General features: G+C 33.1%; 2 protein-coding genes across 2 annotated transcripts; one reads left to right on the forward strand and one right to left on the reverse strand.

Moving 5' to 3' along the window:
• Positions 1 to 174: 174 nt before the first annotated feature.
• Positions 175 to 15,332, reverse strand: LOC106134622 (uncharacterized). Its single transcript, XM_060945806.1, has 7 exons — positions 15,244 to 15,332; positions 6,250 to 6,482; positions 4,354 to 4,547; positions 2,629 to 2,762; positions 2,019 to 2,194; positions 1,229 to 1,276; positions 175 to 644 (listed from the first exon to the last, which is right to left on the reverse strand). Exons 2-7 carry the CDS (start codon positions 6,427 to 6,429, stop codon positions 204 to 206), a joined length of 1,173 nt encoding a protein of 390 aa, XP_060801789.1. The 5' UTR covers positions 6,430 to 6,482; positions 15,244 to 15,332; the 3' UTR covers positions 175 to 203.
• LOC106134621 (serine protease nudel) lies at positions 11,744 to 26,723 on the forward strand. The gene is made up of 27 exons (XM_060945918.1): positions 11,744 to 11,863; positions 12,125 to 12,212; positions 13,392 to 14,012; positions 14,095 to 14,167; positions 14,504 to 14,617; positions 15,209 to 15,379; positions 15,730 to 15,806; positions 16,057 to 16,214; positions 17,076 to 17,203; positions 17,570 to 17,750; positions 18,366 to 18,457; positions 18,494 to 18,703; positions 19,951 to 20,249; positions 20,553 to 20,668; positions 20,747 to 20,906; positions 20,990 to 22,019; positions 22,095 to 22,264; positions 22,332 to 22,445; positions 22,537 to 22,714; positions 22,790 to 23,200; positions 23,273 to 23,461; positions 23,544 to 23,691; positions 24,020 to 24,185; positions 24,261 to 24,458; positions 24,620 to 24,851; positions 26,057 to 26,182; positions 26,405 to 26,723. The coding sequence occupies exons 1-27, from the start codon at positions 11,744 to 11,746 to the stop codon at positions 26,721 to 26,723; spliced, it is 5,889 nt and encodes a 1,962-aa protein (XP_060801901.1).
• The last annotated feature ends 1,201 nt before the right edge of the window (positions 26,724 to 27,924 follow it).

A 27,924-nucleotide genomic window follows, 5' to 3' on the forward strand; every position in this document is an offset into this window, starting at 1 on the left:
AAATAATGGGTGAACAATTTCGAACAACATTTATTACATTTTAATAAAAATTGGTTTTAATAAATAGTTACACTAATACTACCAAATAACACGATCAATATACAGAATAAAAAACTGGTCTTCGGGGATACAAAATTTGAGAAATATATGAGAATATGTTAACAATTACGTTATACAACGCCCAAAAAAGTCTTACGAAAACATCAAGCTGAAACGACAGTAGTGGGAGCTTGAAAGTGAAACCCATTGTAGGGCAAATCTAAGGTGTAATCGGCTTGTACTTCTCCAGGCCTAGTAGTTAGATCGGCGATAGAATTAGGTGCGTCAATAGCTGAGTAAATTGTCGGAGGCGGTTGATACACGGGATACAAACGAGGTTCTATTTCTTCTTTTGTCGGCTTAGGTAATTCTGATCTCCATGTCACTACTTTAACTTTACTTTCTTTGCCATCTTTGTCTATAAGGCTTGTTCTATCTACTTTGACTACTCCTGAATCTATTGGCCATTGGTTAACTGATAAAGATGGCGGTGGTGTCCCAGGCATAGTAGCTGGTGGTGGCCAGTCTTCGTGACTACGTTTCTCGTAGTAGTCGTACGGTGGGTAGGAATGGTAGAACCCGTAGTTTACCGGATTTGTAGCGATCTGGAACAGAACATCTGTTAACGGGTTATCTAGGTGACTTTGAGTTAGTGCATGGAAGTGAAATGGGTGTTATCTTAGTAGGTTTATCAAAAGTAGATATTTTCAATAGTATTTTTTTTAGATTTAATGTAACGTTGTTTGTTTAAGTGCAAATATAGATTAACATACATGTACATTTTTATTTAAGATTTTATTTAAAAAAATATTTTTTTATACTTTTAAAAATACTTATTTTTTTTAAATATCACATAAACACTTTTTAAAATTAACAAAACTTTGAAAACATTTAAATAATTAGTTGCTTTTCTAAATTAAAATAAATAAAATTGCAAAAGTTAGTGCAATATTCTAGTGAACCTAGAAATTATGTTAGTGTCCTATCCGAGTATCTTACAAAGGTAATAACGAATATGATGCATCCACATTGATGGTAACTTCAAGGAGGTATTTTATCTTTTGTTTATGTTTTATAAAATTCTTACACTACGATACAATGAAGTTGTTTTAAAATTGTTTATTTATAGTGGATGCATCATTACTAAAAGATTGAAGAGAAAGGTTAAGTTAATTACACAGAATCATACCTTTCCCCTTTCATGATACCCATGAAACCCTTCGTAATTATTCTCTACCTAAAAGAGAAGGTTAACATAGCACTAATTTAGTTCGTTTTAAAGTTGCTGGCAAAGGTTCTTTGCCTGCGATGTTAATGTTTCAGTGTGAAGTTAATTAAATGTTTACTATCCACTTTAATGTAGCGCGCACCACGATTTATTTTGCAGCTGTCCGTAAAATAAACATAATTAAGTAGGTATCATGTATTGAAGGAATATTTGTGTTCAATAATCTAAAGAAAGATTTCGAATCTCACGGGATGTATACTAATTAGCTTAATTGCATATTTTGTTGCAGTATTGCGATAGGCATAGAAATATCGAGATTTGCTTAATTAATATGGCAACAAGCGTTGAAATAATTGCTAATTACAAAAGTTTTTGGTCGAATAAACTTCGAATTCTTCTTCTCGGCCTCAGGCTAGCAACCTATCACTATTTTAATCTCAATTTCATCATTAAGCCATACAGCTGAATGAGGCATTTCAGACTTTTCCAGACTGTTTGCTCTATCCATCCCGCAAGGGAAATAGACGTGATTATATATTTTTATCTATTATATGTATACATGATTATATTTTTATCTTTAGCTTTTAGATCTGAATTGCTTGAGAAGAAATAACTCGTGGTGCGCGGCTAGTCTAAGATGATTTTTATTAAAAAGATTAAAAAGTGTTGTTACTTGTAATATTATCATTTTTTATTTGTAAGTTAAGTGTTAATATTGTTAATTGAATTAAGTGATACAATCGGTGCTTACCTTTTTTAGTCCTTGTATTGACGCAAGAATTAGTGCCATTTTGGCCAAAAGTAAGGCTTTTCCTCCAAGGACGGCCAAAAATTGGAATCCCATTGGTACCAAAACCATTCCAATAGATACTATACCAAACATCATCATAGTCATCATTTGATGACGTCGCCGCCCTCTGTACTCAACTGAAGCAAAAGAAAATATCAATCTAAAAATATTTCTATCAAAAAGTAAAAATAAAATTTGTGAACCTAATGACAAATTAGTTACGACGTAATGAATAAGAATACAAGATATGCGTTCAACATAAAAGTTGAAAACATTGAACATTTGAAAAATTCTTTTGAATGTTTTTTGATTGTTCTGTTAGTGTTACAAGTTATAAGAAACTTTTATTAACAACGTTTTTTGTAAATAGAATTAGCGGATATTAAAAAGGATATTCAGATTAATTAAAGTTCTATCTTGGTTTAGCAATAAAACAGAACAGTCTGTTTAATTTTGTTCAGGAACCTACTTAGTTATAAATTTAAGGGTCAGCGTGTGCTGATTAGTGACATAAATAGGTTTATATGAAACTTTGTCAGCTGTATTAATTGATGAATGGAGCTAAACGTACCCGTCTGTCCCTTCTCGATTGACTTTCCGTCCTCAAAGTCGAATTTGATGACATGTGTCCGAAGTACTTTAGCCATTCGTTGAAGGGCCAACGTCCGCCACTCGCCTTCGTCAAGCTCCTTATCACTCCAGTAACTGGGGATTTTATTAAGATAATTATCTATACTAATATGTAAAATGTGAAAGTGTGTTTGTTTGTCCGTCATTATCAAAACCACTCGGTCTGATCCGATCTTTCTGAAACTTTGCATACTTTAGTCTGAAGTAAGGGGAAGAACATAGGGTATTTTTCACGCAGGCTGAGCCGCAGGCGGCTGTTAGTATTATATGCAATGAAGAACATGCTAGATTTAAAGACTAATGAAACCATAAGTAGGTAGCTTTAGTCTTTTTAATCTAGAGTTGAGGATTAGTTCTTTATTTGAATAAGGCACTCATAGATATCTTGAAATTTTACATTTTGTCGAAACAAACACTGTCAAGCGAACACTTTCAGTACGGATTTCATTAAAGTGTAAATATTTAGTAAATTCATGGCATCGGTGTCCAGTTTACGCAATATTGGAACAAAAAATTGTGTTACGGGCAATGACCTGATGATGCTTATTGAGCAATCAAATTACACACGCGATATGATGCAGGTTGCATGATAAACGGTTTTTATTTTAAGAGTCACCAAGAACAGGCAATTAAATATAAAAAAAAACTACTATGGTATATATCTAACTGGTTCAGTGATTTGATATAGGTACCTTCCTTTCTATTCATACATTTGATTGTATTGTATGTCCGTAGTACCCGCCTAAAACGAAAAGTCCCGTTTATTCTCGTCCTACAGTTAGGGAAGTAAATTTCGAGAAATTCCTGATACATTACTAGTCTACTTCAGGTTATCCGTGGATATGTATTTAAATCAGTTAAACAGTTTCCTCATATATATAAACACGGCTACGCCCATCTTAAACAAAAATCCCGTTTATTTCCCAACTTTGAGACATCCTCTCTTAGTGCACCCCTTAACAAAACTTAGTCTAATCATTTTACACTTTTATATCTATAGATAGATTTAGCATTTCCAATCCAAACATAAGCGAATTAATTACATAGACGCTTTTAGAATCTTATACATTTAATTACTTGTTTCGCTCGTTTTACGACACCTGCCATTTTATTTTCCTTATCGAGATAAAATTTCGCCCACTGAAAATACTGAATAGGAACAACGTGACAATAGCAACAATATCTTTCATCGTTAAAAACATTCTTTCTTTAAGATTGATTGCACAAAATTCTTAAATGATCGATGTCTCTTTTTTCAGGTTTATTAAAGATTGTATCTGTAAAAACGATTTATCTAAATATTTACTAATTTTAATAAAGAAAGGAGTTAAGTTTTGTTTCAGATAATTACGCAAAAAATTGAAATGAGATTCAGATACAGGTGACAAATTGCTATAGCTCATTAAAAAAAGAATCCCAAGCCTTCTGACAGTTACTTATATGGCCACTTATATCAAACCTCTTTCTCTTGGCATGTTTCTAGTCGCACACTCCACCGTAGTGTTCCGAGGTCCTGGATCCATAGATTATAAGCTTCTTGTATATATGTCATTATTAAGTAGGTTTTGTATTTATTCCAATAGTTACTTTTGTTGACGTTAGATAAGTGATAAAATGTATCCAATTTTGAATATATTCCATTCTATTTATACTGTAGTTTAGTTACCTGGTTTCATTTTCAGGCATGACGTTTCCCGACCGGTCGACGAGTTCAAAACGCACTAGATTTACTCCTTCAGCAATTGGCACCACGTCGGGGCTTAGAGAGCGATCCAGTGCCCTTAGAGTCTTCCTTTTCATGCATCGAATGAACTTGGGGAAATATTCCTTGTGGTCAATTACGTCTTTGACGTCGACCAACTGAAACAATAATAAAAAGAAAAATGATCGCAAAGTTTACATTTAAGAGTTTACTTCGATGTCGTGAAACTGATGAAAATAAACATTTACCAGAGCAAATACAATTTACTTACTCAAAGCCGTAAACTAATTCATAAATAGGCAAATAAGAACCACAACTTGGAAATGAAATCTAATTCAAAACTGGTATTTCACGTGTAAAAATTCACAGATTAGTGCTAGTTCCAAACCTTTGTCTTAAACTGGAATAGATCCACTTTCATTTCTTTCTTTTTACGTCGTGTTGAGGGAATAAAGAAAAACTAATTCTAAAAATTACAACGAGTACAGTTGACGTAAAAACAATCATCCAAGGTATCATTTACATACTGTTCCACAGCTTTAAAGCCAACAGTTGAGATGCTGAATACGATAGACGATATTACACCACAAAAGAGTGAGACAAAAACAAGGGTATTGTATTTAAATGTAACCATTACTCAAGTATAAATCTAAATAAGGAATGTTATTTCTCGAGAAGCTAAAAGCGGAAACACTTTTCAGTTCGTTATTTGCTTCGGTGCCCTGAAAAATGTGAATTGCAAACAGAGACTGCGCATACAAAAACCAGTGGAGTGCAACTTGAAACTAGGGTACTGTATAAGTTTTTCAATTTAATAATGTTACAAAACAATTTTAATTAAATTAGTTACTTCAAAGTCCGCCTTGAATCGTACCTGTTGGAAAGCGTAAGATTGTAGCATTATCGATTTCCGCGCTATATCTATTATGATGATAAAAAATTAATTGCGGCACGATTTAAACTACTATTTAAATATACATTAAATAGTAAAGAAAACTGACTTATCCAATCCATGGTCAAAGGATGCAACCGTGACTAAACCTAGGAGGAAGAATATTTGTTTACCTTTTTGGTTAAATCTAAGAAAAACACGACATAACAGTTTATTATTTACCAGAATACGGAACACTTAAGCGCCTTCTTAGAAAATAAATTGCATTTTAGAAGTGAATTCTAAATAATTTTCTGTGTTATTGTTAGTTTGCCAACTCAATTACGAGGAAAACAAAAGTGTTTATAAAGAAATTATTGTCGTATAAATTAACGGAAACAATACCTAACATCTATACTAATATAATTAATTAATGTATTTAATTTCACATCACAACCGCTGAACCGATTTCCATGAAGTTTTGCGTTGGTAAGTAAATTGAACCACACTATATGTGTGAGAAGTGCGGAGGAATAGGGAACTTTTCACGCGGCGAAGCCGCGGTTATAAGTTGAATGTAAATGACAATTTTTTATGTTACTATTATTTCTGGTAGACAATCTGTGGAAGCGAAAAGGAAGGAAACGAGTAACAGGAAACCGACGAAGCATACGCTCATTAGTGAAATGTTAATAGACAAGTATTTTGTTAGTGAAACTACTTAAGTAGACACCTCTTATTATATATATTTAAAAAATACATTTTTGTAATATTGCAGAAGGATTTAAAAGCAATGACAAGAATTTATCTAACAGAAGAATTACTGACGACTATAATTCTAATAAATTATCAAAATGCAGCATATACTGAGAAAAGATTATAGTTTTTTTTATGGCACAGAGACCCGGAACAAAGCTCATAATGTATTACAGTAATAAATGCCCCATATCGCATTGCATTCTAGATTACATGATTACCATCACACCCACCTTTTTAGAGCAATCTCTCCAAATTATTTTTATTACATCAGCGCCCTCGAGCCACAAGTCAGCTATGAAACGGCTCAAATATGCGTCGGTGTCAACTTTCTGGTCGCCATGGCAACAGGAAATTAAGACTAGCGAGAAAAATGATATTACGGAGATGCTCATATCGACTTCTGATCGCATTGTGGAGTTCACTTTATCCTGTGTGCCATAGCTCGATGAACTCGCATTGATATCTGAAATAGATTTAAGGAAGTTATCTGAAAAGGTTATTTATAACTTTTCTGTGAGGAAATGCAACGTTATTTTGAGATGAACCAGGATTTGGTTGGGATCTTCAATTGTCATTAACTAACTTTTTTTATTTTCCCGTCCCGTTTATATGGTCCTTAGTCCGTTGACTTTATGTATCCAATATGGAATGAAAATGTATGAATATCATCTTTATCTTGATTTATATTTTGAAGTACATATTTATAGGTATAAGTACGTAATAATATATACCTTACGTTATAATAGATAATACGCGGTACATTTTCAGATAAGTGTCTGATTTCATGTAAAGAAATCCTACATCTACTTGGCCCTTCCTAAAGAGTCTCTTTGAATACAGAAAACCTCAAAGGCATTTTATTTTTCACTTAATGCTGAAAATATATTAACAATATCGATATTTATTTCACAAAAGGTTTGTTGGTTTGTATTCTATTCACAAAAGGTTAAGCATATTTGATCGCAACGATACAAGCAAGCACAATAAAAAAAAGTTAGGTTTTTCTAAATCTAAACTCTTTTATATTGGCAAGTTTAAATATAGAATTATAACATGCGAGCCAATTAACTGAAATCCGAGGACGCCAAAAGCGGACCAAGTGGAGAGAGAAAAGTCGGAATGCAAACCCCGGGCCCCGGACATTTCTGTGGAAGGAATACGCCGAGATGAGAGAGAGAATGACAATCGTCGAATTGATTAACTTTTTCTTTCTTTTTTCAATATTCTCAAAATAAATGCAACAGCGGAGAGTAACGAAAAAAACCATCATGAACTGACGCTTTATTTATTACTGTCTTTTAATACTGGTATCATCTTTTATCATGACACGGAACACACTAACATTAAAAAGATAAAGTTATTTATTCAGATACTCACAAATTTTAATATTTAGAGTAGTCACTTTAACATCAAAAACAAACAACTACCTGTAAGTATTTTTATATTAAATTAAAATACAACTAACACCCGCACAGCATGAAGGTTAAACAATAAATAGAAAATAGCAAGTAACCCCTTAGGTTTTATGTCCAGTTGCAATGGAAAGCGGTCAATTTTCCCCATGATCACAAACCAAATCATGTTAATGACTGCCCATGTAACCTGACCGTCATTTGCGTACCCCGTGACGCGTGTGATACCGGTTTTTATTATACACTGTCGACTATAACTTGATTACAGTTCTAGAAAACATAAATAAACTGCGCAGAAGAAAGTGTTTAATGAACTTGTAAATGCGCTGTTTTCTTTAATCAATAAAAGTTACTTATTACAACTACCCACCGCCAACAAAATCGGAGCTTTCTATGCTCTTGAATCAGTTCACACTTTCATGTCCTCTCGTGCTTAATTCTCGCCCGTCTACTAAGTATTATTTACGTTTGTTTAAATGCTAGCCAATGGTCATAAGGCGAGATAACACCTCACGAGGATACTGCACATTCAAGCATCTAGATATATAACCACAAGTTTCCCTTATATAGGTTGTGGTGGACCGACGTTGCCTCCTTAAATAGGGGGTGAGTAATAAAGAGATTATGTATAACAGGAAGGTTGGTAAGGCCATAGGGGGTGGTTTGATAGATCATTATGAGTATTTTTCTGCTGATAAACCGCTAACTATTTCAGATAGGTATGCCTTATATAGAAAAGGGTCGATTAAACCCTCGTGACTTCGTCGCTAGTATAGTGATAATTACATAAATACCAACGGACCCTTTAATTTCAACATTGAAAAGCAACCCAATTTCTATCTAATTTAAACTGGCTGACCAGACGGATCCTTTTGTGATGCAAATTCGTCTTTACTTCACCCCATGTTGGCACGATTTTAGAACCTTGAATAGAAAAATACCCTTTGATCAACGTTTACCGAAGGAAGGTTCGTTGATTTTTTATAATATTATTTTACTCAAATGTGAAAATCATTTGCATTTTTTAAACGAGCTGGTACATATATGTGTGATCCCATGGATCACAGGTAGACACACATTTTTATTAACTTTACAGGGTCCACATAACAAGTCTTTATATTACTCGTATATCTTTAGGTCTCGAAGTGACAGGCTAACTCATCATTTAAAAGAAGGAACTCAAAGTTTGTATGCCTCTCCTTGTAATCTCTTGAATTAACTAATCATATAACCTATACGATGTAAAAAGTTTTAACAAAAAAAATATTAGGATTGGAAATCGAATAAATAAACTGTATAATACATTTTAGGGTAAAGCACCTTTCCAGGTCAAAGGTAGATAGTGGCGGTGAGAACATTAATTAAACACGAACTAGGTAAGAAACAAGAAATTCAATATAAACTTTTATCATGGAGTGATTAAAGTTAATTTTATCGCAATATATTTGCTAGGTTAAATTACCTGAACCTTCATATAAACTACTTACTACGTACTTAGTTTGAACGTATCAATCATAAAGAAAACATAGTTAACAACTTTTACAGTAGAATTTAATGTTAGTTTACAGCCATATTATTAATGTTACCAAGAAAACCAGTGACCAAATCATTTTAGTATGAAAATCAATTAACTAATGGAACGTGTGGTGAGGCATCGCTCACTAATTGATTTGTTATACGCCCAGGTGCCCCTCCCGCGGTGTTAAGATTAGCTATGCTGTGTTAAGAATATAGAGAAAGCACTGAAGAATATATGGGTTAAAATATAAAGAAAAGGATAGAGAAAAGTTTATTCTAATGTATCAAACATTAGAATAAAAAAAACACAGAATGATTTAAGGACAAATTATGTATGATTTCCAGAATTTTCGAAAAGGATTATTTCTTCGCTCAGGTTGGATTTGTTATACACCCAAGTGCTACTGCGGTGTTAGACTTAGTTGTACTGTGTCACGAATATAGAGGATCAGGAGAAAAATTAATTTTTGACTTCCAGCATTTTATAAACCGGACCACTTTATTTTTTCCGTAGAAGTTGTTAAGGTGACTAAAGAAATAAGAATAAACACTGATATATCTGACCGGCCATCGAAGAATCTAAAGACGGTCATATTGAATTTTGGTGCGACTATGAATGGATTACAGGGCTTGTGGTTCAGAATAAAGTATGCTATTGAACCACAGATATTGAAAAATAAATAACGCATGGGTGAATAAGGGAATCGATATATTTTACTAATTTTTGAGGATGGCCTAACTGCTGGTGAATTTTAAGCAAAGTTCGAAGTAACTAAAACTCTCCGTATTAAAAAAAATCATTATTAAAGTTCTATAATAGCGTAGTATAGCTTACTACTTCAATGACTCTGATACCCAATAACTATACAAGTATTTTAAAACAAATTCAATACATATATGATGTCGAAATCTGCATCAGGTCATTAGCGTAGGTACGTAATTTTGATGACAAGCATAATCCAGCGCACAAACTTAAGACTTTAATTCATCAAAATGTTGAATTCAGTATCCAATCAGGCAAAGATGGCATTAGTAAGGTCACGTTTGGGTATTTTTTCTGCTAGTTTAATTACAAATAAATAGCTAATGCTTTCATGTGTAGAATTAAGAATGTGACAATTTTTTTTAACAAGTTTTAGATGAATGTAGACAATAAATATTTCAATCATTGTATAATCTCTATCACAGAAATGAAAGATTGATTATATATAAAGGTATAAAAGCTAAAAGTTGACATACATGCAAAACAAGAGAAAATTCAGTTAAATTGGTAAACGTCATACAAACTATAAGTACCTATAGGCGGTTACGTTCCCGCACATTATGAACCTACATTCTTAATTTCATATCTGTACACAAAAGCAAAATTTTCTTGATATCGGTTCAGTGGTTTTGACGCGAAAGGCGGACACAACACACGAAAATGCGAAAACACACTTTCACAATTATAATATTAGTATGACAAACTTTGTATGAAGTGTGCGTCCTCTCTAACACACAGCAATAAAACCCTTAGCAAACAAAATTATAATTTGCATTCAAAAATGGATTATCATCAGAATTTGCCAGCCCATCCAGTTCTGCAGTGGCAGTGATCCATCATGTGTATGGATTGAGTAATTTTGTCGTGACATTATTGTGAATTATGTATGTGGTGCAAATTTTATAAATCTAAATTTAGTGATTGAACCTTCTAAAATATAGAAATCGTAAGTACCTTTCTTTTTGTTTATTATAAATTGTTGCTAATAAACTTAAAAATGTTAAGAAAAATAGAAACGAAAAGTGTCGCATACTAATTACATTACATTATATGGGTTAGGTTCAGCTGTAAAGGTTGCGGAGGTCGCTTCGTGTAAAAACCTGAGTTATCGAATGCAGGTTTATGGCCAAAGGGCGCACTATACAAACATTACCAAATAATACTTTGTTAGAGGTGGGTTAACAGAACGGGTGACATGTTTAATCGGATTGCTTTGCACACATATAGACACAAAAATGTTATATCCGTACGGAATAGACAGAGCCAATTATCACACGATACAAAGGACTTAAGCTTTGCCAGAGATAGCGGCAAGTTACTGGCCCATCGCCAACCAAAAGAAGCAACAGAATCAAGCTTCCTTTAGTTAACTTTTACAATGTTCGCGAGAAGAAAAGCGACTGACACATACTATGTTTTTTCGCTTTCGGGTGTCACTTATAATACAAATTAATCAAACTCATCCAGGGAATCCAATGACGCTTTCGAATATTTGGTCGATAAAAATACTAAGCATATTTCTAAGAACTGGGCCGTCGGATGTGCGTCATAAATATTGACGAAAGCGACAGTAATTTATATTAACATGTAATATAATAACATTGTAGAAGTGCAAATTCCTCACATATTTCCACACAAAATATGAATGACAAAAGGGAATGCTACTTCGATACCGGACCCAAAAAAGTTGTTTCACACAAAGTTCGATTATAATAAAACTTGGTGAATTTAAGCCTGTATAAGGCTATTTCATGGCTTGGTACTTATTATCCAGTAAAGAATTACTCTTCCCGTGACATTGGCGTGACATACAAAAAAGATAGTCTTGTAATATGTTGGTCTCATGTTTGCGAGTGTTTTGACCTGCCCGATCTAATTGGCGACTAATAAATAAGATATTGCCAATATGATGCGCGCCGTAAGCCAATAGCCTGCCAATTACTTAGTCCAGAGTGAATAAACTTCATGTAGAGTAGCTATTAGCTAGCTATAGCGCAGGGCGCGCTCTTATACTATGTTTGAATTAAAAATATGGGGATGGAAGACTTAATGGCCACTGCACTCTATTTACATATTTGCGTGTTCCCAGTTGCAGCCTTCGTCAACTATTACGCGTATGCTTTGAAACTAGGACGTTGCATATTATATACTGTGTCTATATTATAAAACATTAATTATTATTACACTTTCTTTATAGAAGTATCTACAATATCATATTACAAGTCGCTAAAAATACATATACAAATCTTAATCTACTTAAGTATGTAATACTATTTTCATTATGACATAATTACGATTGCTTTTTATAAAAATATATTTATGATGTTATATAATTTAATTAAATAACATAAATCGCAAGAACGAAAATAATCTTTGCGACTATACTTCCTACAATTTCATTTTTACTTTCAGACAATGAATAATAGTAATAATATAACAGAAAAATCTTCCAGCCACCTTAAGGGACCACCTATGTCACTTGCAGAATCAAAAACAAATGGTAAGTAACAAAATCTAGTATAAGTTAATCAAACATCAAATAATTAGGTACTTGTTGTTTCAACATACTAATATGCTTCAAATATTAAGTAATGAAAGATTAAATGACATTTGTTTAGGATGTACAAACATCATGGTGCTTAATAAATAAATGCTTTATTATTCTTTCAAACAAAAACCCTACAATGGTGTTGGTTGAAACTATACAGTAATTAACACAGGTACTTAGTTTACATCAGAATAACACATGGACTACAATTTACTTTAATTTATGTAAATTGTAGTCCATGTGTTATTCTGAGGTATTATTTTCATATGTTATTTTCATATGAAAATCATCGACTTTCTACGAAAATAAACCAACACAGGTTACCTACATGTATAAGTGCTTACAGTTGTTTTACGAATTACAGCTGGTTAGTAGAAAAGTCATGACAAATTTTACCTTACTGCGTTAAAAAAGAGTTTCACGATTTGGGAACCATTGCACTAATACATAGTGAGTCTAAAATTATTTTGTGTTAACTTATCCTTTGCCCTACACAGAACTTTATCCAAAGACGGTTTAAGCTTCAGAGTGTTTCTTGATGCAAAGTATCTGAGAGCAAAGTTAAGTTCTTACAAACTAATCGAAGTGTTAATAATAATCCTTGAACTTAGTTATGTGACACATTAATATTTTGAAACTATAATATTATAGTATGACAAACAAGAAAACGTGACGTACAGAATCTCGTTTTCGTTTACTATCTGAAAAAGTATAATTTAAATAATTCAATTATACATACAGTTAGGTAGGTATATATTAAATATAAATCGACGCCATTTTTTCAACTGCAAATTTTAATAGATGCATTTTTTCGACTGTTTGTTCATTAACATAGATTAATTTAAAATTGTATTTTTATGCAAGTCTATCTTTATTACAGGGCGTCGTTTAACAAGAATCAGAATATGTCTGTGGCCTACACTTTTAATAATACTAGGTGTGATTGGAATATTAATAGCGATTAAAATATTACTTACAAATACAGGTGAGAAAGAGTTTATTACTATCAAATTTCCATTGTTATATCATGAAATCTTAAATGATGAATGAATATATGTAAATTATTAAAATAAAGATAATTCTGGCAAATTTTTAAGACCAAATATTGAGTTAAAATGATAACTTTTTCAGGATATATTACAACAACTGAAATTGTATCTTTGAAATGGATCAGTCAAAGCTCTGATAGTATGAAACAAAGCGACAAAAACATTTTTTTCCATCTCAAAAACGAAAGTTCTATTCCGAAGAAGAGATCCAAAAGAAGAGCTTTATTTACAAAGAATAACACCAATGTAAATGATGTTCTTTCACAATACAAGGATAGAGAAATTTTGAAAGCAAGAGAAATAATAGCAAATCACAAGACGTTGTGTAATAATGAAAACAAATCTGACATATGCAAAGATCTTGTAACGAAAATAAGAAGTCTAAGAAATACTAATGTACACACTGAAAAAAGTATTAAAAATTTTAGAGAATTAGAAAAAGGAGTGTTGACTTTCCAAAATATAGATTCTACAGAACTATCAAAGAGAGAAACTCATGCCGCAGATGTTCAAGTACCAAAATTTTCTGTTAATAACGTAGCTGAACCTATGGCAAGGGATCCATATGCAAATTTATATCCCAGTCAAAGTTATGCCGTCAACAGTTACTCGCCTCACCCCCGTCCCCCACTGGCTCCACCTCCATTATCTGAAACGTGTTTACTAGCACGTTTATTAAAAGATAATCAAGCACATTATAAAGGTATTTAAAAAATCTTGCTTTATTTTCTGAAGCGGGTATACTACAAACTGATTTGCATTTTAATAACTGATATTTCTTACAGGCTTGTATAATGTTCCGTCAGAAGAATACCACTATCCATATGCACATGGGCATCCTTCGTCGCCTTACAATAGGTAGTTTATATAATTAAATTCTATTTAATAAGATTTACCTGTTTCATCAATATACATAAATAAATGCGACTGTCAAAGGCTTGGTCATCACCGAAATCATTTAGGTTGTGTTGACGATACTGCGATTTTTACATTTATTCAATTTTGTTTGTGCATATTAAAATTTTGTTAAACATTTTGTTAACTATTAAATATTTCTGTTAAACCTATAAGTTATACCTTTTTGTATTTAATAAAAATTTGTAAGATTTTTTTACGTAAATTAGTACAAATTATATCAGTTTGGTAGGATTACAAGGGACCTTTCAAACTATAATTTTGAATGATAATTTTCAGATACCCGCCTTTACCTTCTTCGAATCTTTATCATCAAGGACGAGATGTGGAGCCTCAGGTACATAATGTACACCCACAAGATGTTGAAATTTTGAGTCGATTTCTGGATGAAAAGTAAGTAGAGGGGAGACTGTAAGATTATTCTAGTTATTTCCATCTTTTACGCCCAGTTTAAATAGTTTTAGGTACTGTTCTAGGTTAGGTACTTGAACTAGCCTCTGTCCACGACTTTTTTCTAAGCTAAGATAAATTACTGTAAAGTTTCATGAATAACTGTTACCTCTACCCATTACAAACTTTCGCATTTATAATATTGGTAACAATATTATATTCCTCGCGGGGTACACAGCGCCAACTGTCTTAATAATACTGAAAGGCTTCGTTCAACTGTGTGGCTTTATGATGGAATTTAGAGTCAAAAATAGATAACATACTAACCCATTTCCTTCAAGAGGAATCCCAATTTTATAAGCTTATCCCTTAGTCGCCTTTCACGACATCCATGGAAAAAATGTGGAGTGGTTCTATTCTAAAGTGCCGGTAACCACACGGATTGAACATCTTGTTGCATATTTAATTTGGTTAGCCTTTTTCCATTCATCGTCGCGAATTTAACTAATGGAAAATAGTCCTGTATAAGAAAATATCAACTTATCCTGTGAGTATACAAATTGTCAACACGCAAACTTTAATATTTCTGCACAGAAAGGAGCTAGATAAAGTGACGTCAAAGCAAATACCTACGACTCGGGAAGCGCAATGTCCTCAGGGTTCAATGTCCTGTGACGACGGGGGCGACTGCATTACCGAGGGACAGTGGTGCGATGGAAACGTGGACTGTGCCGATGTCAGCGACGAGGCCAAGTGTACCTGCAGGTATAATTGCCAATAACAAAAATAGTTAAAATATATGTATAAAACAAAAGTTAAACCAGGCAATTGTATAGAAATATTTATTTCATAAATTTTATAGAAGAAGTATTTTCTGGATTCCTTTTTCAATTATTTTTCCATTATTACAATAAACAAATATCTATTTAATACCGAGTTCAATGCTCTGTGTCGAAAACTTAATTTATCAACAGTAAATTCTCGTAATTTTTTTATGGTGTTAGCTTCATACCTACATAGGTACTTACAGGACCTATGGAATATATTTCACACGAACTTTATGTTACCTATTTGTCTTTGTTTTTATTGCCTTTAAAAGTTGTTGCTGCTTTCAGGTCGAGAGTGGATAAATCTAGACTCTGTGATGGATATTTTGACTGTCCTTTTGGCGAAGACGAAATGGGATGCAATGGTTAATATAAATTTGAAGCTACCTATGTACTCCTTAACTTACATAAAACATAATCAACTGACTTAAAATTTTATAAAAATACTTACCTATATCCTTAGCTATAACAAGAATTATCAGTTTTTAAAAAAGGAAACAATACGTTATCGAGGACTTAAATCATTTCTGTCAAATAAATATTAATTCCAGTAATTGTCACTTTGTATCTTTTTTACATTGTTATAAGTACATAAGAAATTTATATTATATACAGGTTGTAGTGAAAACACCTTCAGCTGTGAAGATGTAGACATAAATTCTCGTAGTACTTGTTTCACAAAAGAACAAAGATGTAACAATATAATCGACTGTCCAAATCATAGAGATGAGTTCGAATGCAACAGTTTATCTCCGAGCCTGCACAAAAAACCTGTAAGTACAAATTGAAAAAAAAAAAACTTGTTAAAATGTTTGTATTAACAACAAATCTGTTATCAAGAGCTTCAATCTTGTGGAAATTCCTGAAAAGTTACCTTTTTTCTTCTGAGTTAGGTATGGGCGTCAGATTTCAGTTCAAGTTTAAAAAAAAATTAAACACGCAAATCTTCGCTTTTCGTTTTATTTATGTCGTAAATAAATACTTAACATTTAGACTCAAGGGTAAAGAACCGATGTTTCCACATAAGGTTGTTATAATCCCATATCCAATAAAGTTCTTCTTATATAAGATTTTTCATTAAAATTCTTACGAAGGTTGAGAAAATAATTCGTTTGTGGCTTCATAGAAGTTCATTTGAATACGAAAAGCTAAAAGAAAAGTTTAAAAGGTAACTCGTGTCGCGAATCTGAGAGTTAATATAAGTATCATTTCATTCAGAAAACTTAAAGTAATATTCTCAAACTCCTAAATGTGGAAAAATCCTTAAAACAAAAGAACGCCAACAATAGAGAAACATTCGATGAATTAAAGAAAAGCGACTTTATTTTCTTTTTAAAGCAAGCTTTGTTAAATTGTTAGTTATTTTTTTAAGCGACTTGTAAAATAACGTTCTACGAAAAAGTACTAAACCCTATATTTGTTCGTAAGTTCAAAAATTACTCAAAAACTACTGATTACCGATTTCAATGAGGATTTTGTTATTATGCTGCGCTTATTTCAAAGAAAGCTTAAGAATATTTACTCATAAGTGTTGAATTGTATTCTTTTTTGCACTTGCTGTATTCCTGTTATTGATTAATAGATAATTAGTAAGAATAATAATAATCTTAGAGTGTAATCATTATTTTTTTCAGCTTTTTGCAATTTCTAACACAGAAGGCTTTTTGCACAGAAATTTCAGAGGCGATTGGTATGCCGTGTGTAAAAATCCATATATGTGGGCCCATGATGCCTGTCGCCGTGAAACAGGACTTATAATCAGGTAAGCCTTTTTTTAAATTATATATTTTTTAAATTGCTTAATAATTATAGGATCAGATACACTATTATAAAGTAAAAAAATATATATATTAAGAACGGCAGTTTCTTTTTAAAGAGTTAACATGGCAAGAAGACGACTAAACGAATAGTCTAAATTGTAAAAGCAAATACGAGTACAACGTAAAAAAGCCACCTTACAGATGGCTTTCAGTCTTATCAAAACCGTTGGCTCTGTCTTCCTCGCAAGAGATATAGACGTGATTATATGTATGTATAAAATTGCAAAAATTACGGAAATGCTTAGGTCTGCAGTGGGTTTCATACGGCTAATATGATTTCATAAAAGAAAATCTTTTTTTCATTTTAGGCCCCCATTCATACAAGTTGTTCCTATAGATCCTATGTTGAATGTTAATTACTTGAACACTGGGCCAGGAGGATTCATACACACCAGTAATACTTGCTTCAATTCTTCTGCAATCTATGTCACCTGCCCTGACCTTCTGTGTGGAACTAGAATGTTGTCCACGTCGCAATTGCTAAGAGAGGTTAGTAGGCACTTTTAAAAAAATAAAAATATGATTTTTAAATAAGTAATGACAAGAACACAGATTTTAAAGCATATGTAGCTTTACCTATTTGGCCACATTTCTGCCGTGTTGAAACACAACACACAAACACACGGCAGAAATGTCGCGGCCGTGGTCACCACATCAAAGCATCAGCTGAAACGTTTCAGAAATGACAACATTCATTTACCTACACATTTTAAAAGTGAAATATTATTTCTTGTGATAAAACACGTTGATGTTATAGAATTTATGTTCTCGCTGATGTTAATGTAGATACCCGAATAGTATTCCTAAAAAGTTTTAAAGCTGCCAAGTTTTTTTACGGCATGAAAGGTGTCTTTTACATATCAACTACTTTCCAAACTTATTAAGAAATGATGACTGAACTATTCCCACTACTTACGTATATGACTAGACAATGTATATAAAAAATATTAACCTTCTAAAACATAAACCAAGCAGTCATTCAAAACATGTTGTTTTGAATTTCTTGAACATTTCATAATTCGGTTTGCAAAATCAACGAACGAAAATGAATTTATACCTGAAATACGAATACACAATGGATTTATTTTAGTAATCCTATTACAGAATACTGCTATTGAAAATAGACTTTTTGGTCGAAATAAACGATTTCTTAACCGTTACCCGTACGATATATTTAATGGTAACCGTCGAAGGCAGTCCACAAATAAAAGAAATATTGATAAGATTGCAAGTAAACCGAAATATAATGTGGAGGGTGAAAGGAAAATGAATTTGGATGACGTACGAAATAAAAGGGCCGAGAGTAGAGTCGTGGGCGGCAAGCCCAGCCAACCAGCGGCCTGGCCTTGGGTGGCGGCCATGTACAGGAATGGGATGTTCCATTGCGGTGGAGTAATTATCACCCAGGATTGGATCATATCAGCCGCTCATTGTGTCCACGAGTAAGTAAATACTAAATTTATACATTATGTGTTTTGTCATAAAAATTGGAATTGTTGTAATTTCTGTTATAAAAATTGAAATTGTTGTAATTACTAGAATTCATAAGCGGCTCGGCCCGCGTGGTAAGTACCATATGTCCTTCACATGTGCATACTTACAACATTTCATACAGAACGGCTCATAATCGATGGTATAACTATGAAAAATGTGTAACAAACAAACTCACTTTCGTATTTTATAATATGAGTATGGATTGCAAATTCTAAGGCTCTACGCCACATGACTTTCTTTTGTTTAATTCAGGTATTTTGTTAAACTCCATATATACCTACCGATATAAATAACTAAAATAATACCTGCTCATATTTAATAGCGTCAGACTAAGAATACATATCTTGAAATTAGCAAGCACATAGATGTTACATATAAAAGGTTAAGACATTAGATAAATCAAGTTATTTATATAAAACAAGAATCGTGGTATGTTTGTTTCCATAATTAATCGCCGTCACCAGCACGATATCCATATTTAACGCGATTCAATGAGGTGCTTTCTGCTTCTGAACCCACATTTATCTGCTGTCTTGTACAGGAAGCTCTTCCGGACAATTAATGCCGAAGCTAAAGTAAACATATGTGCTAGATCCTGAGTCTAATGAAAAATGTACAGTAATTAATACCAAATTAATCCATCGTTCCCGCAACTTACGTAGAAATAATAAAAGTTGTAGTCAGTTATCATTCCTTTGTTTTAATTAACTTGATATTCGGCATAAGGATTTTTTTCCGATATGGGTATATTAAACATATTTGAAGTAAAACAATGTTAATTACGTATTTTACTCTGACAAGTAAGTGTATCTTCTAAAAGATGTACTATAACCGTTAGTTTTTTAACGTTACTTTAATAATAATAAACAAATATTTAAACTTCATAATAAGAAGTAGGTAAATATGATTATCGTAGCTCAATGAGCAGATGTGCATGCAAGCTTATTCCTCATCCTAGTCTTTTCTATACCACAACGTATTAAATAGTATGATGAAAATAATTTCACACCATTTTTCTGAGCTCCTTATAATAGGCACATTGATACCAACCTTTGCTCTAAACAAAAACTTGAAAAAATCAGAAATTCTCTATAGCTATTTTAAGGAAGGAAGGAAAATATTTTGTTTCAAATATTGCCATGAAATTTTCATTTTTTATTACATATTTTTCTGATATTTTTAATTTTTTTATTAGATTCTGGAAGCATTACTACGAAATACAAGTCGGAATGCTGCGACGATTTTCATTTTCGCCCCAAGAACAAAATCACCCGGTTTCGCACGTCATCGTCAACCATAAGTACAGTCAGTCGGATATGAAGAATGATCTTTCATTACTGAAGGTCAAGTCAGCAATACAATTCAGTCGATGGGTGCGCCCGATATGTTTACCTGGCCCTGAAACCGCGGGTGCTGACTGGATTTGGGGTCCAACGCCTGGTACAATGTGCACGGCCGTCGGATGGGGAGCTACTGTGGAACACGGTCCTGATCGTAAGTATTACAAAACAAATTCATCAATTACTCTGCTTTTTAATTTACATACTTAATAATTAATCCCGCTTAGATACATCCTAACCTCTCTGAAGAAGACCTTGGGGCGACCATGATCGTGAATCGGGTAAGTCCGGTTTTCGCGCGAAGCAATACCGTCTTGCTTCTGCAACCATTGCCGGGAAACCATACGGAATATTATAGGATACGAGAAATAATATATATAGGACTACATTATTCACATTTCTGTGGGCGTTTAAACATCGCGTTTTTGTCATTATTGTGTGTCTATTATTTTTATAGCTGATCACATGAGAGAAGTAGAACTACCAATTTGGTCTGACTGCAAACACACGGAAGATAGAGAGGGCAAAGAAATATGTGCAGGACCCGTCGAGGGTGGTAAAGATGCATGTCAAGTAAGTACTAACTGATTTTCACATAAACCATACGTTCTTAAAAGAAAATAAATTTAACTTAAATTTATATTTATTCAGGGAGACAGTGGAGGCCCGCTTTTATGTAGAAATCCTTCTAATTCTCAACAATGGTTTGTAGCAGGAATTGTAAGTCACGGAGACGGCTGTGCTAGGAAAGGAGAACCTGGGGTTTATACTAGAGTCAGTATATACGTAAAGTGGATAAGACATCACATTTGTGAGTAATTATATTTTTTGACGGATTTCTTGTATAACTGCGAGCTAGCTTACATTAACTTCACAACATTTTATTTTGTTTAGCTTCTAGTTCGTTACCAACGATACAACCAAAACAAGTATGTCCTGGCTTCAAATGTAAATCAGGCATTTTTAAATGTCTCCCTGATAAACGAGTTTGTGATAAAATTGTCGATTGTCTCGATGGAGAGGATGAACGCAACTGTAGTGATGTGAGATCATTTGATGAAATGTTTCTGAGTAGAGCAAACAATGATAAACCTTTAAATGTCTCTGATAAACCTCCAAAATTAGTGACAAATAAACTTAATGAAAATAAAAAGTCTGAAAAAATTAACGCAACAATAAAACTTCTAAAAGATTTCGAAGATAATTTTAAACATGCATCAACACTTGAATTGTCAATATCTAAAAGTTCAGAATTTGAACCTAGTGACACATTTGAAGACAAAATAACTACAGATTCTAGTGAATCATTCGTAAGCAATGGACTCAACAATGATCCCAACGAAGAAAATGTATTCGCCAAAACGTTTTCAAGAGAAGCATTAGAACCCATGTCGTCTGTTTTAGAAAGTAATCAAAGAGAGAGTACAAAAGCTGGTAGAGGTGACTTAAAAGAATTGGACACCGAGGAAGAAGGATCAACAAGTACGCAAATTATAGAAATTTCTACTACAACTACCGAAGAAACTACCTTTAATACAGAATCAACAACGAATATTCCTGTTGAAGAAATAAGTTTACCCACTTTAACGCCCCAAGACAATATTTCTATTGGGAATAATACTGAAAAAATTAAAGATGAGTTCTCAAACAGCACTAGTGATCCAGACAAAATAGAATCAAAATCATTGTTTGTAGAGCTTCTTTCTACTTCACGTCCGGAAACTCAAGATGAAGATAGTAAAAACTTGAATTTAGACGAGCTTAAACTCATAAATGAAAAAAAAATAAACAAGTCTAAGAAACTTCCTGATTTTAATGATAAGAATGACATAATTCATAAAATAGAGGACCTAGTTTTATCTGAGCTACAGCCTGCTAAAACTAGAAAAAAGCACCTTATTCCTAAAGAATTCGAGTGTCAGCAGTAAGTAACAGCAAATCTTTTGCTTCTTATTTATTTACTTAAATATAAATATGACTACATACGCCTTTGTTTTAGCATAGCGCAAATCATTCCACATAAATTTCGATGTGATCACAAAGCTGACTGTGAAGATAGCACTGATGAACTTGACTGCACCTGTACAGATTATTTAACAACTTTTGATAAAAATTTGATTTGTGATGGAGTATTTGACTGTGCAGACGGGCAAGACGAAATCGATTGCTGTGAGTATTTTATAAACATATTAGGTTTTTTAATGCTCTATATCTAATTATATTTACTCTCTTACAGATAGTTGTACAGAAGATCGTTTTCTCTGTGAAAAAAGCCAAATTTGTCTACCTTCTAAATATATTTGCGATGGTAAACCTCAGTGTCCACAAGGAGAAGACGAATTAAACTGTTGTAAGTGTTTAATGGCTAATTTACTTACAATTATATCTACATTTGTTTTTAGAATTATTTATTTTACAAGCCATTATTATATTCATTTCAGTTGCTCTTTCAAACGGAATGGACTTAACATATGAAGTTGATGGTAAACCGAAAATACACATAGAAGGATTCCTAACCAAAAAATACAAAAGCGATTGGCATGTAGTATGCGAAGACATGATTTCTACAGAACAACAAGAGCAGGCTGCTGATCATATTTGTAGATATTTAGGATTTAGGTAAACAATATTTTAGGAAGATAGATATTTTTATCATAATAATTCATGCTATAAAATTACTTCTAATATTTTTAGCTCAGCAAATAGATATATGGTAAAAAATATAAATATAAAAAATGAGAAGCTATTTAAAACTAACTCAAAAACAAGAAGAGATGCACTAGATGTACCAGTTCATTTTGCATACAAAACTCAAATTGAAAATGATCATGAAAGGCATGTAATTATCAAAGATCCTCAGATAATCAAGGAAGACTGTGTACCCAATATAACCAAGACATGCATGTCTTTATATGTATATTGTGATCGATCACTATTTGATGATAATTTATTTCAAGAGTTGTACGGTCGTGACGCTACGTCTCTCATCGATAGACCGTGGTCATGGATAGCAAAGGTTTATGTCGAAGGAGATTATAAATGCTCAGGTGTTCTTGTAGATGATTCTTTAGTTTTAGTTGGACAGTCGTGCCTCTGGGATTTATTGTAAGTTAATAATCTCTACTTCTTTATTTATTTAATGATTTCAACTTGCCTTATACCAATTTGTATTTTAAGGTTAGATAAACAGCATACAGTAGTTGTGCTCGGATCACATAGAAGTATCAACGCAACACGTGGACCCTATGAACAAACAATCGAAGTGGTAGGCAAAACGGAGCTGTACAGCAGCAAGTCTATTCTTTTACATCTCAAAGAACCTGCGGTGTATTCTTCTATGGTTAAACCTATGGTGGTTACATCCTCGTAAGTTGTATAATTATCACACTACAATGGTGTCCATGAATGTCTTGTATACTTTTTATGTTTTTTACACCTAATGTTACAGAAATAGTGCTCCTAATCATTCAATATGTGTGGCAGTCGGTCAAAATGAAAGGAATTTCTCTGTTAGTATGTTTTTAAGTGAATCCGAAGAAAATTGTTCCATTCACAATATGTGCTTTGAAAGCCTAATGAAGAATAAATTATGCCATGTATGTATCATTTTAGTATTTTGTGAACTTATTTCAAAGCCATCTGAAATTTACTTTAATAAATTTACCGTGACTAGTTATTACGTTGTACTACATGATATTTTCAAATAAAACTGACAAAACCAATCAAACTGACGAAACCAATCATTTTACAAGTTATATAAACCTATTCACGTTCTTATTTATAAAACATACATACATACATATGGATACGTCTATATCCCTTGCGGGGTAGACATAGCCAACAGTCTGGAAAAGACTGAATGGCCACGTTCAGCTATTTGGCTTAATGATAGAATTGAGATACTTAATTTATCCTTATTTTTAGAGAGGGATGTCGACACATCGCCCTTGGTCGGGTATCATAAGTTGTCACGATGAGAACGGCTGGCACCCCGTAGCTTCATTTGTCGATAGCAGAGGAGAATGCGGTGCCGGAAATCAAATAGTCGCAACAGAGATAGTTCATCTTAGAAGCATAATAAGATCAGCTGGTAATTTTAGAGCATAATATTAAACGTTAGCTGTATATTATATGGCATTTGTATAAAACCTTTTAATTTTTGTAGAAAAGAAAGTTATCATTGAACATCATGAAGAATCTACAGTTGCCTGTGACGGAGTACGGTGCGGTCGAGGTCGTTGCATTAATTTGTTGCAAGTCTGTAACGGTGTGCATGACTGCGAGGATGGAAATGACGAATCAGTAGGAGCTTGCGAGAAGAAAACAGAAATGTGTGAGAAAGACCCACATCAAAGGGGGTGTGGTAAGACTGATTACCCAAATTATGTATATTAGTTTTGTAATCTGTCCTGTATGAATAAGAACCTTTTTTCTCGTCTTAATCTAACTTTCGTAGAATTATATACTTTCATCCTTACTATATCAAACAATGATGTTGATAATACGTAATGTTGATTCTTTCAGAATGTTCGTCTAATCAATTGAGGTGTCACAATGGAAAATGCGTATCCAAACAACTTTTTAATAATGGGAACGATGATTGTGGTGATGGTACAGACGAACCGGATCATTTATTATGTTCGCGATACTTAGCCAGAGTCATGCCGTCTGGACTTTGTGATGGAGTGCTCAACTGTGAGGACAGAAGTGACGAAGATCCAATGTTCTGCAAATGCTATGCAGAAAAAACATACCAGTAAGTTTTTCCTCAAACAACGGTTGAATTCTTCTTTTGAACTATTGGAGGCTGGATTATAATTTAGATGAGGAATATTAACTGCTCCAATAAGTTTTAACTATATTGCCATGGTGCCATGTGGTTCTCAGCACTTTATCATAAGACCACTCCATCCCTCTCCCATGGATGCCGTAAATGGCGACTATGAGATAGGCTAATAATCTTGGAATTCTATTTGGCGACGGGTGAGCAACCTGTCACTATTTGAATCTTAAAACAGCTGAACGTGGCCTTTCAATCTTTGCGATACTGTTGGCTCTGTCTTTCCCGTGAAGAATAAAGACGATTACATGTATGTATCTATGTGTCGCCATTATAACATGCATATTGAAAGACTTAAAAGGGCATGGCACGACAAAATAGTGAGAGAGCCATAGTCTTAGCGAATATGTTTTACACTTATTTTCAACCAATTTTTGTTCACTAGTTAATGGTTACAACAAGTGTATTAAAGTTTCTATCTTTTAGTTTCTTTTAGGATTAAAGAATAATTTCTTTAATCCTAAAAGATTTCATTCGATTTTACTGGAAAAGAAAATATAGGTCTTACTCCTACGCACTATTATTTGTTTGTTATTATGTTTTTATTGCTTCGCCCACCTTCGTGTATTATGTATGAAATGAATTTCCTACCAAGATTTTCTTGAGACTACTATCATTTTGTCACGAAGAATACAGCTTTCGTTATTTATTTTTTTTCATAATATTGTTAACATATTTTTTTATTGAATGTGGCCTTAGTCTTTTGGAAACTGTTGGCTCTCTTTATCCCATGACAGATGAAGTCGTGCTATTTTCTCATCTAGACTACAGAATTTCATTACTTTTCATTTTGTTTTAATATGAATCTCGGACCGACGAATAATAAATATTTCAGCCGAAATCAAGATTAATAGTGGTAGGTATTTCATACTCTTTATTAAAAGACTAAAATCAACTTTTTTTTCTTCGCATCTTAGTTATATTTTATCTTATTATTAAAGTTTTACTTACCTTTCAAGTTTCAACTACTGGTTCTTTTTTATTCTCCATTTTTTAGGAAAATCACCTTAGTAGACATAATATTATCTATGGATTTACTAACCGATCTCACTCGTTTTCTCTAAGCTGGTGATTCTTTCTATACACAAAATTAAAAAAAATATAACTCTTTATCTTTACAGATGTGGAAAGACTAGTGATGTGAATCACTGTGTGGCACTAGATGTGGTTTGCGATGGTGTTAGAGATTGTCCGAATGGAGAAGACGAATCAACTTGTATTGGTCTAAAAGGGCCTAATGGCGCTCCGTACGTATACCTTAAAGTATTTTTATAAGCCTTTCATTAGACTTTTGCTCGAGGCATAGCTCATGGGGTACGAATTTTCTAAACAATTGGTCTACAACAAAACAAAACACAAATCGCAACTCTTTATAATGTTATATTACCATTTAAAATTCGTAAATAGATGTCAGATGAGGATAATTTTTGACGATTACCATTGTTTACTTATCTCTCCATTTATTTCAGATCTGGTACCGGCCAAGTCATTATCCGTTCACATGGCATTTGGCACACTAAATGTTATCCTACTGAAAACCACACCAGAGCGGAACTCGAGTCTATATGCTATGAGCTCGGATTTCTGAGTGGGCACGCCAAAGAAATTAAGTCTCTCGCCAAAGTAATACCGCCTATGGATAACATCGTTTTACTAAACCCCTTCAGCGATATTACTCTGAATAACATGACTAAACTCAAACTAAGAAATACCCAAGAGCCTCTTGCCAAAGGATTCTTTGACAAGTCTCTAGAACACTGTCACCCAGTTTATATAGAATGTCTGTAAATTATTATTAATTTATATGTATTTTTGTAATTTTCGTATGAAATAAATAGTGAATTAGTTCTACGTTTTGCCTTTTTTTGCTGCACGGTGCGTTTTTGCTATTTCATATTCAGAGATCTGAGCTCTTCTATGCTAACATAGATTTCTAATATATACGTTCAATTTTTAGAAAATGACGTGCATTTATCGCATTTAAGCGAATTTTTCCAGTGATTTTTTTCCCTTTTTTGCAATTTTGCAGTGGACAAATAGACTGCTAGTAAAATTCATAATTCGTGCATGGGATCTACATATTTGCACGTTGATGAACGTCTATGAGCGTAGTCATGCTAAAATATTACAGGATAAACTAACTAAAGATTAATTTCTTGAACTAAGGCACTGTCTGTGATTTTAAACGTTATGGGAAATTACATTGTAAATACTATTTATTTAGCTACAGTTAGATGCACGTTTATTAATTTGACAATTTATGAAGGCAGGATGAAAATAGATCTATTCCTTGATATTCAACTTATAAATAAAATATCCTGCTTCCTTGAGATCAAGACATGTATTGTAAATCCTATTCGTGCGAATTATTATGGGTCTCTTTTAACGGGCATAGTCTATCAGCTTTAAAAAGATGAAAGCAAAATGTATGAAGCGCTTTCCGTTGTCACGTAAAGATTATTATTTGTGCAACGCTTAATAGTGCCATCTTTAAGGAAATAAGAGCACATTTACGGGTTTCGCTAAGGTTGCTGATCGCTAGAGCATAAAATCAAAAGTTGTTATTACCTCCCGAGATATACGAAAGATGGCAGTATTAAAAATTTACAAGGTTTTACTTTTTCACTTTCAGAAACCGATGGATAAGAATCGAAAGTATTATTTTCTTGTAACCTCTGGTTAATCTTACTTTAGTATATATATATTATATATTTATAGTATATATATTATAACATTATCATTCGGATGAAAGAAGACTAGTACCTATTCAAGGCATGATTCTGTTATCCAAGGCATTGTCTGTTGTATTTCTCCTACAAATAATTGACTTAAGCTAGGTAGATTGAAGATAAAATACGCACATTAATCACACGCTCCCTCGTTTACCTCTTCCAGAATAGTGGTAGCGACATACATACATACTTAAAATCACGTCTACATCCCTTGCAGTGTAAACAACTAACTGTCTCGAAAAGACTGATTGGCCACG

This window comes from Amyelois transitella, chromosome 9 (genome assembly GCF_032362555.1).
Source record: "Amyelois transitella isolate CPQ chromosome 9, ilAmyTran1.1, whole genome shotgun sequence".
Taxonomy (NCBI): domain Eukaryota; kingdom Metazoa; phylum Arthropoda; class Insecta; order Lepidoptera; family Pyralidae; genus Amyelois; species Amyelois transitella.

Excerpts from the sequence above, each read along its gene's own strand:
- LOC106134621 (XM_060945918.1), top strand. The coding sequence starts at position 11,744 with ATGGGGATGGAAGACTTAATGGCCACTGCACTCTATTTACATATTTGC. Across the intron at positions 14,168-14,503 it reads CCTTCGTCGCCTTACAATAG|ATACCCGCCTTTACCTTCTT; the intron begins GTAGTTTATATA and ends GATAATTTTCAG. Across the intron at positions 20,250-20,552 it reads TGTGGAACACGGTCCTGATC|CTGATCACATGAGAGAAGTA; the intron begins GTAAGTATTACA and ends TTATTTTTATAG.
- LOC106134622 (XM_060945806.1), bottom strand. The coding sequence starts at position 6,429 with ATGCGATCAGAAGTCGATATGAGCATCTCCGTAATATCATTTTTCTCG. Across the intron at positions 2,763-4,353 it reads ATGCCTGAAAATGAAACCAG|TTACTGGAGTGATAAGGAGC; the intron begins GTAACTAAACTA and ends TAAAATCCCCAG. Across the intron at positions 1,277-2,018 it reads CAATACAAGGACTAAAAAAG|GTAGAGAATAATTACGAAGG; the intron begins GTAAGCACCGAT and ends CTTCTCTTTTAG.